This window comes from Python bivittatus, unplaced genomic scaffold, assembly GCF_059951505.1.
Source record: "Python bivittatus isolate LINGU-HERP-01145 unplaced genomic scaffold, Pbiv_v1 ctg000590_np1212, whole genome shotgun sequence".
In the NCBI taxonomy this organism is placed as follows: domain Eukaryota; kingdom Metazoa; phylum Chordata; class Lepidosauria; order Squamata; family Pythonidae; genus Python; species Python bivittatus.
In genome coordinates this window covers 25,143,196-25,158,781 of record NW_028277086.1, presented here as the reverse complement: position 1 = coordinate 25,158,781, position 15,586 = coordinate 25,143,196, and the positions used below count along the sequence as shown (strand labels likewise).

Below are 15,586 nucleotides of genomic sequence, written 5' to 3'. Positions count from 1 at the left end.
TCTGGTTAATCCAAGGCAGCCTTTTTGCTGAAGATCAAGCAGCTGGATAATAGAGAGTACCCTCTCTAATCTAAACCTGGTTCAGGGTGCAAATGGAGAGTAATACTAGAGGCCAACGGTCTGTTCTATATGTGACTTGGCTGTATTGTGTTTGAGAATACATAGGCATTAGATTGAAAACTGTCCCATATTTAGATTTTCCTTGTAATTAGAATGGTCAGGAAAATACAGGTAGTCCTTGCTTAATGATCACAATGGACCAGCAACTCCATCGGTAAGCGACGTGGTCGTTAAGTGAGATATCACATGACCACAACTTGTGATTTTACTGCCAGCTTCTCCATTGTTTCTGCTTGTCGGAAGCTGGAAGTGAAGTGTGCAAATGGCAATCATGTGATCGCAGGAAGCTGAGACGGTCATAAACGCCTGCCAGTTGTGAAGTGTCCGAATTTTGATTACGTGACCGCGGGAATGCTGCGATGGTTGTAGGTATGAGGACTAGTCATACAGTTACTTTTTCAGCAGTCGTAACTTTGAATGGTTGCTAACTACCTGTAATGGCTGTGTATTTGATCTCAGAATAATACAGTTTCTTCAAACTACTGCAACCAGCCTGTGTTTGTTGGGATGGGTTTTCACCTTATGTTAAACCATGGTTTAACTATGATTTATTAAAGCCACAATTTATTGCGGTCCTATATGACACTAAGCTGTAGCTCAGGGGTTACAGTCTTCAATGGCTGTATTAATACAACACACTTAGGCAAAACCAAAACCCAATTCTATTTTGGTTTGATGTGTCAACTAGTTATGTGTGCATATTATATGTGTATATATCTTTGAATCTCCTTATCTAGATGTCTATTTCCTTTGGGTAAATAGGAATTCTTTAACTTTTTCCAGTCTTTAGCTATTTTTGTTTAACACTGTGTGTTACATTCAGAGATGGAAAATACAAACTCACTTTTGTGAAAATGCAACAAAACTGCATGAGTCATAGCTTCAAAACCTAACCTGACTTACTATGGACCTTGGATTCCTCCCCATCCCCACCCCATATGTACCTGCACAGGTATCTTGCTTTGTGGAATACAGTGCTCAATATTGTTACTCAAGATTAGGATACCAGCTGAATACTTCATATATTCATGCAGTTTCATAAGTTCCATGTCAGTAAAGAAGAACAAAACCCATTTGAACTGAAAAACTGGTGAGTGATTAAGGTTTTAGAATAAATTTACCTTGTTTGCCAGTGCAAAAGGATGAATTGTTTGCTTTTGCTGCTCTGCCTCTGAATCACACTATATGGTTTATTTACATAGATAAATTAGTTTAACTACAACAGTAGGCAATATTTAACAACTAATTGGCCTTTACTTATATTAGGAAAGTTGAAGGAATCCCTATTGGACTGTGCAAAAATCATTTGGTTTTGTATGTGAGCTTCTACAACTGCTTGCAGACAAATCTGGTATATCCTGAGTAAAAAGCCATTTGATATTTTTTTAAAAGAGTTATTTCCTTGCAAAGGAAGTACAACTCGTGTGTTTTTGTTTTTAAAGACAAAGACTGAAGGAACAGCAACATCCTCTACAGTTAATAACAATATTCTGAAAATCAGGAGAGGTCTAGGATCACCTTTTCTGACTCACCAATTTTATTAAAAGACATGAGCTTTTGTGAGCTAAACTAACCCAGCTCTTCACCTACAATCTCTAAGAGGTATTCTGGTGACTTATTTGGTATTAAATGTAATCATAAGGCACTTTTTAAACAGGCTCCCAAAGAGCAAATGTGCACATGCCTGCTGGGTTCATATTAGGAGTTCACTCAAATAGGGCCGTGGGGACCTATCTGGAAGAGAGTAACTTTCTGAACGCTTGTGATCTCAGTGTATGGCTGTTTCTTCTCCTAACTCCTTTCAGAGGAGCAAAGAAAAATCATGGAAAGAATGGAAAAGTATGGATTTTAACATTTTTTTATTACACAGTAAAGAATACAACAATACCTGAATCATACTTTAAAGATTCACAGGTTGACAGACCATACATTACAGTCCAACTAAAGGAAAAAAAAAAAGGATTAACAGGAAACCACAGTTCAGACATAGTAGACTTAAAAGCTCAAGAGAATGTTGACAAAAGCATGATGCCTATTCTCCCTCCCTCCACCCCCCACCCCAGTGTTAGTCTACCATTAACTTGTGGTACATGTCTGAATTAAGTATTGCACAACAACTTTTTTTTCTTTTTTCACAATAATGTCGCAGAACCCAAAACAAAAATTCAAAATAAACACAAAACAAAAAGAAAACCAAAGTACTTTAAAAAAACAAACAAACAAAAAAAAAACTGCATTTCAACAGTCTCCAATTTATTTATTTTGTCCTGTCCCTTGAGCAGTTCAGACAACATGGAGTCAACGTTTTCCCCCTAAATGTTTTCCAGACGTTGGCATGCTTTGCATATAATCCAGCCTTGTACATTTCAAATCCCCAAGACATGCACCTAGATACACACACGCGCGCACACACATACAAACAGGCATACGCACCCCCCACCCCGCACACAACTTTTTTTTAAAAAGTAAGGATAACAGAAGGTTTTTAAAAAGAAGAGACTGGCAGCCCCTGCCACACACACAAACACACAGTTCCGTGACGGAGAAAAAGAGGAAGAGGAGAGGAAGAGACAGAGATAAGAGGACGCCCTAGTTCTATTAGCGACCACCATTCAGATCTAACCCAATGAAGTTAACTTTGTTTTAAAATGTGTTAGTCCTACAAATTATACTCTCACATAGCCTGTATAATAAGTGACAAGCAAAAAAGGAAAGTAACAAAAGGTTTTTTTTCTTTCTCTTCTTTAGGTTTATGAGGTCTGCATTGTTACCAAGAAGTGATATGGTTTGCAGCTGTATGAGCTTTACTTTTGGTATCCTGGTTCTTCGGTGCCCATTTGGTTTGACTAGACTAGACCAGTTTTTGTTAGCTACTGGTGCAATATACATGCTGTCAGAGGTAGAGTGAAACTTTTTGCCACTGAGGAGACTGTAGCAAAACAGGAGGAGAGGAGGAAGAGGAGGAGATAGAGCTCAGAGTTAGGGGGTAATCTCTCTCTTTTTTTTGTATTTGTATTTTTTTTTTTCACTCCGGGTGCCCTGAATTATAAAGTAATGAGACATACTGTACTAATCCCTCTTTCACACACTTATGTTCAAGAGCAACAGTGCTGTTCACATACATCATAGCTTCTAGAGACATAGAGATTATTATGAGATAACACCATATATATACGTGTGTATATGTGTGTGCATGTATCGATATATACACCTCCATACATACACATACATATATGTTTTGGATTATTAAACCCTTCATTGCCTAGAGCACAGAATAGCTCCAGAGGTACGGACTGTCCAGTGTCGCAAGCAGAATATGAACCAAAAGGGATCTGAATGAATTTGGGAGCACCATGGTCAAACAGAACCTGTTTGAAAAATTAGTTATGTGCTTTTGATTTCCACGTAAGGCAAGACAGCTGGTAAGCATCCATTCTGCTGCTATGTAAGAGCCAGGTTTCTTAACAGTGAGGCAACATAGCTCCACGGCCCACCAACAAGGCATACGTTGTCTCTATGGATGCTTGATATTTGTAGCTTCTCCAGTTTCCAGCACTGTGCTTCAGCATAAATTTGGACATCTGGTAGAGGTTGCCCTCCTTGCTCCCAACAAAGGTAAAACAGAGAAATAGAAAACTCTACCTCAGCTTATATAGACATTGTGTCCCACACTGGTTACTAACTCTTGCTTATCTGCTGAATAATACTGGTAGGAAGAGATACCCTCGTCCAGAAAACTCAGAGCAAGATTTTAATACAGGTAGTCGTCACTTACCAACCGCAATTGGGACTGGCAATTCCATTGCTAAGTAATGAGGTCATGAAGTGAAAAATCACGTGACCACCCCCGACTTACAATGGCAGTTCGTCAGTTCTGGCTCTAGTTGTTAAGCAAATTGCCTGCGGTCATTAAGCAAGATATCACGTGACCACAACTTATGACTTCCTGCCGGGTTCCCCATTGACTTTGCTTGTTGGAAGCCAGCTGTGAAGGTTGCCAATGGTGATCTCGTGACTGTGGGATGCTGCAACCGTCGTAAATGTGTGCTGGTCCCCAAGTGAAGCACAATTATGTGTCTGTGGGGATGCTGCAATGGCTGTAACTTCGAGGACCAGTTGTAAGTTTCATTATTCAGTGCTGTCATAACTTTGAATGGTTGTTGAGTGGTCAGTAAATGAGGACTACCTGTAATAGAGATATTTAAACAAAATGTCTGTAGCCACTGAGCCAGCCCTATATCTGAGGGAGTTCTTTGCATTCAGGCCCATCCAATCCATTTTAGCTATATTGCACAGAATTGCCTTTTTTCTTGGAGAAAGCTTAAAATAAAAGTAGTTTGGAATGCCCTCTACAGGGGCATTCAGTGAAGATACTAAAACCAATTTATTGTGTCACTTACTTGGTAGAAAAGCACACAACCGTCTTTTGGGTTGTTTACATTTACAAGTATTTCTGGCCTAGACAGTGGACAATGAAGGGTTAAATGAGTGTACATTATGTCTTTGCTGAATATGTTTAACCTGCTGATAATTTGGAAAGTAGAAACGATGCTTTCAGAACTCAGATTTTGGTCCATCAAATCAGTCTTTGGCTGACTTCCCTTTTTTTTTTTTTTTTTGTAATAATACTGTAATATAAACCTGGCATTCAGCAGTGTTAAAGCTGTCAATCTACATCTCAGCATTTGGAGCTCTAATCATCATAATTTCTATTTTGTAAAATCAGAAATACCGTACAACCTTACAGTGATAATGCATGCACTGCTTTTTTATTAAAAAAGTATGATAGCCTGTTTTATTTTTATTTTTTTTATAAAATACATATTAATGAATTTTGCAAAAACAGAAAAGAAAAAAAACAAAAAAAGGAGGGGAGAGAAAAATTAAAAATAACCCACCACTATTCTAACCTACAGATAAATTCGGTGAAATGGCTCTAGCATCTTTAAAAAGAGTTTGCCCCAAAAAAGCATGCCTAGGAGTCATTATGACAGTGCAAAATACATTTATGTACATCCCTCTTAGAAAAACACCAATATGTTAGCATTCCAGGAAGCATGCTAGTTTTCAGAATGTTTTTCCCCCTATAAGAGAGTGAAATAGCAGCTCCGAAAGATAGCTTTATTCCTTTTCTTTTCTTCAGGAGAAATGAAAAAAGGAGGGGGATTTCTTTTTTTTTTCTTTTGACCTTCTAGAGAAATATTACTACTACAGACAGATATAAAAGCAGCATAGAAAGTTTCTCACCTACTAGTAATAAAGAAGACTTAAATGTGAGCATAGTTAACTACAATGCGTTTTCACATTTGCCCCAACACATTTACAAGGAAAAAAAAACACAATTGGGAAACCTCACAGGACAGAAGTGCTTTAACACCAAGAGAACTATTATATTTTTCCTTATTTTTAATTTTTTTTTTAAATTAAAAACCCAGACAGGTTGAGATGGAAAGAATTTGGATGGGATCTGGAGCTGGAGTCACTGCATTGTCATCATTGCTGATACAAAAATGAATGAGGTGGAACAGACCCGACGGTCTTCCTCCGTGGAAGCTTGTAAAAAAGTGAAGGAAATTTTGAAGCTTTTTTTTCCTTTTTGAGAGGGGGAAGGATAGAGGCAGCTGGTTGATATTATAGCTGCCAAAATGCTAATTAACTGCAGGCTGTGTTCTTATTTCTGTTCTAAAAAAAAATACAAAACCAAAACAAAACAGAAAAAAATCCCCACCAAACAAATGAAACAAAGGACAAAAAAGAAGAGGAGATCTTTGTATGATGGCATTTTTTTTCCTTTGCTGCTCTTTTAAGTCCTTCATCCCACTGCAATCATCTTCCATTTTTCATTCTGTTGACCTGGATATTATTATTTCATTCAGAAACAAGAAAAAAAAATGAACATCTGTGTCTCCTTCCAATCTGCTGCACATCTGCGTGTTTTTGATACGGGTCTTCAGAGTTCAAGTCAGTAACCCATGGACGCTATTCATCTTCTTATTAAAATGTCTGCTGCTTTATCCAATGCTTAAGCCCATGAGGGGGTTTGTTTTCTTTTTCTTTCTTTCTTTTTCTTTCTTTCTCTCTCTCTCTCTCTCATTCTCTCTCTCTTTCTCGCAGTTAAAAAAATCCATTATTGTTACAAAGAACATTGTGACTTTATATTATTAGCATTTTTGCTTTCAACAGCAATTAGCAATCTCTTGGTTTGCTGTTTGGTAAAGCATCGTGTTAATGAGGTCACCTAGTTTAAAATCCCAGCTACTGGAAAATAACAGGGAGGAGGTCAAATCTATCATTGTGTGTGTGTTCAATCTTCTCCATTTCCTAAAGAAAAGATATCTTTGTTATCCAGAAGAAGTCATTATGACCCGTTACTGGCCTTCTGGGTTTTACTTCTACCTCAAGATACAGTATAATTTCTTTTATAATATTGAAATGTGAAAGTTCAGTAGAAACTTTTGAGTATCTGAGGATGAGGATTTTGTTTTGTTTTGTATTTGTTTGTCTTTAAGTATTTTTAAGTTCAGTCTTAGCGAGGAGTTGACTCTATGGTGCTTGGAGTTCCAGGGGTATTTGACCTAGGAGTAGCTGCTGGTGGGGTGTCGATGGGGCTCCCGGCTCCACTATTCGGTGTTGCGGAGGAGCTAACTGCTGGTGTCTCCCCTTGTGGCTGGGCCTGCAGAGTCTGTCCACAGAGGTGGTGATGTTTCTCCCAGTCTTTATGTTGGCAAAATGAGCCACAGTAGCGTGCGGTGTTGCAACCACTGCAGGTTTCGCTGGCTTTACGGCCACAGTTCCAGCAACTCTGTATAGAGAGATGGGGTGAGAAAGGGTAAGAGAACAAAGGACGTAAAAAAATGGTCTTCGTTGATAAATTCTATAGGTAGAATGAGTAGGAAGCCATCAGTTTTGAGGGGCTATGCGGGGGAGGGAGAAATCTTCAAACCAGCTTTCGCAACAAAGAGGAATTTCCAAATCTCAGCCATTTGGCAGGCCAAAGCTAGGATCTCCTCTGGATCATTTGCCATAATACTACATAGGATTTGGCAATCTGCCACTAGCGTATTTTTATGACTTATAAATCAATTCCCCTATAACTGATCCAATTTAAAAATAATAGTCATAAAAGTTGTTAGAAACTACTTGACACCTAATGCTTAGAAAGGAAATGCATCAGTCCTAAGAACCTCTTCCTTTAAACCAACATTTTTGGATCTCACTAAGCACCCAAAGCAATACCCCAGCCATGGTCATTAAGCAAGGGGAGGATATAAGAGGGAATTAAAGTTTGAGGCGTGCTTGGCTCAAGATGTTAAGGGAAGCACTAAAACAAACAAACAATTCCATGCATTGATGCATTTTTGTGTCAAGGTGGATTTCTGGAAGATTCCTGGACACACCCATACTGTTTCCTTTCTCTTCTTCCAAGATCTTTTTCAACCTCCCCATATAACCTACAGCCCTCGGATTTCCTGGTGGTCTCTCATCCAAGGACTAACTAGGCCCAGCCCTGCTTAACTTTCTGAGATCAGAAAAAGTCAGCTACCTGCTGCTACCTGCTATGACCATAATCACATAATGACAGTGAGTTTTCTGGAGTTTTGTCATTATATTTATGCAGCATAGCAAAGATATCAAGACTCAGTTTGATTACAGCAATCCTCAATATTGGAAAAGAATTTGTGAGGTTGGTCAAGGGTCATCTTTCACAATTACATCACAATTTTATACAGTAAAACCTCTATATACCAGACTTTGATGCAATGGATTTTGCATGCAGTGGACCAAATTTCCACTGTAATTGATGCATTATTAGGTAACTCCCCCAAATGCCCTCATCTCCATTTCAATGGACATTCCGGAATACAGTACAATTAACCCATTAAAACAAAGTTTCACTATATTATGCTTTCCTGCAGCAGCCAGGAGACAGCACAATTAAGAAATAGATGCATGAAAGATTTCTCTCATGAGAAAGAACTGCAGAAGTTGCCTCAGCGGTGTGTACACAAATTTCCTTGGCTGAAAGAAGACCTCGGTGACTAGCTATCTGTTATGTAAAAGGGAGGGGAAATGGCATTTGCTAAAGATTAGCAGAGAAATTATGGTTTTCATAATTGAGTAAAATTGGCTTCTTATGACAGTCATAAGCTACATAAGCCAACTGACCAAAAGAAAGCCAAAAGCGCCTCATTGTTGGCCCCACAGAAGATGTTATTGGGGGGAGAGGGAGGGCGGTTTCCCTATAAATTAGCGTTTCCCTCATCTAGCTCACCAAAATTTAGACAAAAGTGGTGCTCATGATGATTGGATAAAAAAGTAATTCCTGCAGTTTAAAAGCCCAGCACACTGCTTGTGTGAAAGGAGAGATATTAAGGAAGACGAGACACTGCTAGCTGCTGCTGATTCGATAGCAGAATTTAGTCACAGTGACCTAATTGCTTATTCTAACCAGGAGCTAGACCCGCCTTCCTCAATCAGACATCCTTCAGGCATGTTGGGTCTGTAACTAACCAGTAATCCCAGCATCACTATTCTGAGACTTTTTTTTTAGATTTTTTTATCCCACCTTTATTATTTTTATAAATAACACAAGGTGGCAAACTTACCCAATACTCCTTCTGCCTATTTTTCCCACAACAACAACCCTGTGAGGTGAGATGGGCTGAGAGAGAGGGACTGACCCAAAGTCACCCAGCCGGCTTTCATGCTTAAGGAGCAACTAGAACTCATTGTCTCCTGCTTTCTAGCCTGGTGCTTTAACCACTAGACCAAACTGGTTCTCTGATCCCAATATATTTGGAAGGTGCCAAGATGGATACACATTTTTGGAACCCTGAGAAGTACATCTTAGCAACTGTACTATCATTCATCAAACATCTGAATTTTTTTTTGCACTACATTTTACTGGAGGAAAAACCCTGCAAATTTTAACTGTAGTTGTGTTAATGCTTTGTACACATTCCATATGCATTTAGAGACTGAAAGTTTGGGCAGTAGAAACTAGAACTGCATTTGTCACTCTTCCATCCATTAAAATCTTAACTTTATCACTTAAAGCCATTCTCCAAATACTCCATGCTCTGAAATTAAGTAGCTTTTGACCAAGAAAGAAAATCCAAAATTGGCACTGAAGGAATTTTCACAGGGATGTTTACTTGGTAGCAAATTTGGTGGGTACCAGGTTAAGTTTTTTTTCTTTCCCAGGATCAACTGGATGTCTTTTATTGCTTTTTTTATTATTAATGTAATTCTCCTAGTTTTTATGACACTAACTGCATAAACTGAATGTATTATTATTTAAAAGGTTTTTAACCCACGTATCAGGCATATTACACTCATAAGATAGCTTGTGATGCTCTAAAACATAACATTTTGCATTCTAAAAATACAAGTCCAGTTCTCTTTCCTGAAATGAAAATGAGTGAGAAAAATCACTCCAGAATTTCAGAAATTACACTAGTATGTTGGATTTCTCTAGCCTGCCCTTGAATTGATGGGATGTCAACTGATTTCCACTGTGGGATAAACAAACAAGGATATATTGCTAAAATTTCCTTTTTTTCCATTCAAAAAGTTGGTGCTTAAAATGCTGAAATTCTGTCCCTGTCTACATTTCATTCCAAAGTACAAGAATTCCTTGTTAAGCACATAGCCAGCTGATGGCATCTTACATTTCTGCTCCCTGCCAAATGGGAAGCCACCAAAAGGATGCCTGCTGCTCCTTTCCCTCCAGCTTTACTATGCCAGCTGGATTGCTGGAGCAGAGCCAGCCGATAAGTGAGATTCCTAAACTACAACAGAAATCCCAATTACCAGGAAGAACAAAGGCCTAAATCCAAAATACTGTTTTAAGGAAATTAAACGTTTAATCGGAGTCAAGTGGCTTCTTTAGAAAACAGTCCTAGTGTAAGATTTACTCTCTTTTGGCACAGGAATGTTTTGGCAGATGCAAGAATAGTTAAGTGTCCAGTACGCATGCCTCCTTCCCTTTCTCTTTTCTCCTTGTTAGATTGAATTCAGATGTATGCAGCATTTCCATCTAAACTCATATGAATTAAGCGTGCAGACTAAACCAGGTAATTACAAATGCATGAGCTAGGGGTTAGGTGCTTTTTTTTTCTGGTATTTGCAGAAATTGTTCCCATCTTTTAAAAACTCTTCTTAAAAGGTGGAATTACTAGCACAGAGAAACAGATGTTTTTTAGTGGTTAAATTGTAGGGAACACAGGCTCCTTGTCTGCCATCAGCTGGTTTTGATTCACTGTCCATGGTTTCAGGTTCATTCTGAGGATTGGGGGATAGTTCACTGTAGTTTTATAATTATTTATTTTAGGGCAGGGGGAAATAATCATGGCGAAAAATTGTAAAATCGCAAACAATGGGGTGTTTCCAGGAAATTTTGTTGAGTTTAGTATGAAGACCATTTTTGCAACCCATCAAATATTGCAACTGCACAGCTTCTATTCATTTCAATGGAGCCAAAGCAGAAACTTTATGGAAATCTCACTGAAAGAAAGAGACAGTGCTAATCATTACTAATCAGTTTTATGTCTCTGAGGAGACTTCCCACATCAACACTTCCACATCAACTCTGGAAACCAGCACTTGAGTGGATTTAGAATAACTACAATGTTGAAAGTTCTGCATCTAAAATTTCCAGGGTCTCCCTGTTTAGACAGACTCCTTGGCAACTTCAGTTAAAAGGGTCATGGACCAGGAATGGTAAACAACTTGGCTTGTGGAACTGAAGAGCTACTCCAAGGCAGTTTGTCAACACCGACCCGGAGAGACAATTGGGGCATAACCTCATGTCCCTCTAACAGTGGCACAAACATGCCTTGGTAACATTTTCTTCATTTCACCCCAGCCAACAGCTGAGGAAGCTTAAAGTCATATTTAGCTTTTCAATTTTAGTGTTTTCCCTCTTCTCCTGATATAATTTTAGCTGTGGATAAGATCTCACATCCATCATAAATGATGTGGTTGATGACACTGTCAAAGTGTCCAACTCTCATTGACCACTTGAGGTTCAGTAGACACACACCTCCCCTCCCATTCACTGGGCACTGCCTCCATAGCCATTTTGGGTTAGGTTGCAGGAGAGATCAGACACATGGCTTCCACAGAGGTATCTCCTTGTATAATGCTTGAATGACTTTTACCAAAGTGCTTGTCAGGACTTAGGTACGGGAGTACTCATTTAGCGACCACAATTGGGACTGGCAGCTCGGTTGTTAAGTGAAGCAGTTTTCAATATACTCCCTCCTCCTGGGCTTTTGGGGCACAGATTTATCATTCTTTAAGGATTGTTAAACCCATGTTCAAAGGACAGGACTTGTACTCTTTCAGAACAGCACTAGACTTGGATGAAAAAGAGCCCAACTGAGAGGTCGTAAGAGCAGAGAATCCCCATGTCTGTGACCTGTTAGCTGGGCAACTTGGCAGGTGGCTACACAGATGATTCCACGTACCTCCCTACATTCATCAATTTCTCTCCTTAAGTTGTCCTGAATTAAAATTGTAAGGACAACAACGATCACCACCCTACAGTAGTTACTAAGAAAAAATAGGGCTTGGCAATCAGGACAGTAAATTTTATTTTGGTATACCTTTCTACCGGCTCAAATACTGGTGGACTTGTGGCTGTCTGGCTGTACCCATAATATATCCTAATATAAAGGACCCTGAACCACTATGGTCTTCAGAAAACTCCCCCATATCTCACTACTAGACATATCAGGGATTCGACCTGGGGCCTTGCTTGTTGTTTGTTTTTATTTATTTTATTCAATTTGTATGGTGTCCAACTTGCCAAACAGCTCTGTGCAGCTAACAACATTAAAACAAATGAAAAATTAATAAATAAAATACAGCAAAGCAATAAAAACACAATATCGTATAACACCTATAGCACTGGGCACAATAATTCACAGGACACATGTGTATATATAGTGATGGCTCAGGGTGCCTGAGGGGAGACCCAGGTCTTTGGGGCCTTTCTAAGGCCAGCAGGGTTGGGGTTGTTGAGATCTTGGGGTGGGGAGGGATGCTGCTCAGTGATGGAGAAGGAATGCCTTCTGGGTTCTACAAGGTGGCTCTTTGAATACATGGGACACAGAGCACGCCACACTATCTGATCTTGTTTGGTAGACAGAGATAATTGGAGATAGGCGGTCCCTCAAATGTCCTGGCCCAGTGCCATGAAGAGCTTTATAAGTGACAAGCAGTGACAAAGAAGGCACGCTTGTCAGTGCAGCTTGCACAATAGTGGTGTTATATCAGTGTACTGAGGTGCACTTATAACTACCCATGCATTCTGGACCAGTAGCTTCTAAGTGGCCTTCAAAGGGAGCCTCACTAGAGTGCATTGCAGTAATCCAGAGGAGAGGCCACTGATACATAAGTGACTGTGAGCAAGGCTTCCCAATCCAGGAAATAGGTGTAATTGGTACACAAGATGGATTTGTGCAAAAGCTTTCCTAGCATAGCTGCCACCTATTCCTTAGGTAGGAGACACAAAACCAGGAGGACCCCTCAGATTCTGGGGCCCCATCCAGAGATGGAAAATCTCTGGGATTGGATGGTTCCAAAATCTACAGCCACTTGGTAAGGTTAAGCCTATTCTCCATACAGATTCCCACAGCCTCCAGACACTGAGACAGAACCTTGACAGCATCACTTGGGTGACCTGGGGCTGAGATGTATAACTGAGTATCTTCAGCATATTGATGATACCTAACCCCATGTCATCAAATGACTGCCCCTGGTGGCTTCAGGTAGATGATGATGATGATGATGATGATGATATTTATATCCTGCTCTTATTTTGTTCATATCAAACAAAATGTACATAATGCTCCCTCTTCCTATTTTCCCCACAGCTACCCCATGACGTCGATTGGTCTGAAGAGACTGACTGGCTTAAAGTCACTCAGTCAAATTCATTGCCTAAAGGAGGATTAGAACTCACGGTCATTCAGAATGTCAAACCCTACAGTAATTGTTTAGGGCTAGATCTCGCCCCTGCCCCAAACATGAATTTTCTATGTCGCCATCATTAGGACTATGCAGCACTTTGGACTCAAAGATAAAAAAAAGTTTGGAGTATGCAGGGGTGCTCATATAGTATCTGCCTGCAATTCCTTAAAGCAATAGAATCTTTTCCCAGGTTTAGACAGTTGTCCTACTCAGCTCTGGCATGATCCCTACCTCAGACATGTTTGGTTTAAGGAGTTGCAGACAGTTGCTAATGCACGTCTCTGTGAACTCCAAAGCACTTCCTGCCTTTGAATACAAAATGGCACCAGGCATCATATATGCTGCAGATTTGCTTATGCACTTAACCGTGAAATTCTCTGGTGCAACCCATAAAATGAGTGGCTTAGAGAATAAGAAATTCCCTTTGCCCAAGGAGCTACAGATATGCCTGGCTCTAAAGCTATATGTCAATCATGAGAATATGAACAAAAATATCCCAGACAAGTCTGTCTATTCTGTTAGATACATTTCTGAGGTCTTCAGAAAGCTAGCAACTAGAGAGGAAGCATTTTTGTAGAATATGAGTGGTTTTGAAACAGATTTCTTAGCCAGACTTATGAAAGTATATACTGTATTAGGAGCAGTGAATAAGGTTTTGATTCATTGTCTTATATTTCAAGGGAACTGGTACTGCTATCTGTTTCAGATTGTTTTTATTGAGTGTTGCTTTCCTAATTTTGTCTACGGTTTATTATTAATGTTATCCATCACATCAATCTTAATTGCTTTAATGTTATAGCATTTAATAACTAAATGATAAATAACAGGTTTCTCTGAATATTTACAATTTTGGGGGTCTTTAACTTAAAGCACTTCCATCTCTCTACATCTGACAAATGCTAAAAACAGTTTCATAGAAACTTCGCTGAAAAAAATCAATTCTTCATTCAGGCTTCTCTTTCTCCTCCCCACTCCCTGCCCCGCCCCCCTACATTATGTGCCTTTGTGTGTATAAAAGCATTTTTGTTACACTGTGTTTAAATTTATGTTTTGTGTGCCATGTATGAAAGAACTAAAGCAAAGTTGTATATTAGCATAACAAGTCTGTTTTATTGTATGTCTTCCATGCACAGCTACATTAATGTTTTCTATTTTGTTATAACCTATACTATACTGCATAACAAGAGCTTCTTTTGCAGTTGTAAAAAAACCACAAGATTGTTGCTATTAGTCAATTGATTTGAGGTCTTGGTGAAAACATATTGTGGCTATAAGCTAGCAAGACACAATTATTCCATATTTGGATAAAATTATTGATTGTAGCTTGAAGCAATATAGAAAGTAGCAGGAGGAGGAAGATATACTAGTCCTGTTCCCTTTATGACAAGAGGCGAGAAGAGAGGCCATTCTTGTTCCTTGTTAACTATTTCTCCTAAGGAAGTATAAGACTAATTTAGTGCCTCTAACAAAAGGTTCCCCAATTTTGACACAGTGGCCAATCAGGACATTGTGAAGGCAACTGTTCTCATCAACTTGCATTTCCTCCTTCTGCCTCTGGAATCATAGCTCTGCCCTACAGTGCACAGAGATGGTAAATCATATCTGCAATCATGCTCTCATCATGTACAGTCTCACAGCTGTCTAAAACAACTGAAATAATAAACATTTTCCTGTGCAAAGCCCTGCCTGTGCATTGAGGTCTGTGCTGTTGACTGCAGCCTGAACCTGCTTGGATGTGAATATAAGAAACAATACATAGTGAAGTGAAGTCCTACCTATAAATGTATAGATATGAAGTCCTATCTATAAATCAATCAATTTTAATGGCACTAAAATGTGCTTAACTTTTGCTGGATCTGATCTATGATTTCTAAAAGACTCTTCATAATCAACAATGTTTTGTCTCTCTTCCAAGATGCACTTGGAATAAATACAGGAAGGAAAAGCCTTAAGAACATGAATGCTTCCATTAAAACCTGTTCACAACATTATTTTGCTTTACTTGTAGTTGCAACTCTATAGTACTGAATCCAGTCTTTACAATCTTTATTTTCACATCATACATACATACCTAACACATTATTCACTTCTGTTGTAACCAATGTTATGCAAAGCACAGGAAAAGAGTAAGAATACTAAGCAAAAGAAATTAAAGCCATGAGATAAGAGAAATGATAAAGAAAACTAACTAGACTGACTTTATACCAATACTGGTCACTATAACTCTCCATAGCTTTCTATTACTTCAAACCATAATTGACTGCTCCTGGACTCAATCCTGAAGCAGAATGTCCCAGATTTAGTGGATGTTTGGGATAGATATATTTGCATAGCAGTCCCTATTGTACTGGCTTTGCTTGTGTTTGGACATATCCAGGCTCTGCTGAAACATATTTTTGTTCTATCATACTGTTACAACATAATCTTAGTTCTGAAAGTGTTTACAACTTCAGCTGGTTCTTTATTTCTTTACCATCTTTCTTTCTTT

The 15,586-nt window shown here is 39.0% G+C and overlaps 1 protein-coding gene across 3 annotated transcripts in view; it reads right to left on the bottom strand.

The window, feature by feature from the left end:
* Positions 1–1,962: 1,962 nt before the first annotated feature.
* Positions 1,963–15,586, bottom strand: part of RUNX1T1 (RUNX1 partner transcriptional co-repressor 1) — a 164,668-nt gene continuing 151,044 nt past the window's right edge. For all 3 annotated transcript variants that reach the window (XM_088149140.1, XM_088149141.1, XM_088149142.1), the window contains one exon: positions 1,963–6,922. In XM_088149140.1, coding sequence (XP_088005266.1) covers positions 6,647–6,922 — 276 coding nt within the window. In that variant the 3' untranslated portion in view covers positions 1,963–6,646. The remainder of the gene's footprint in view (positions 6,923–15,586) is intronic.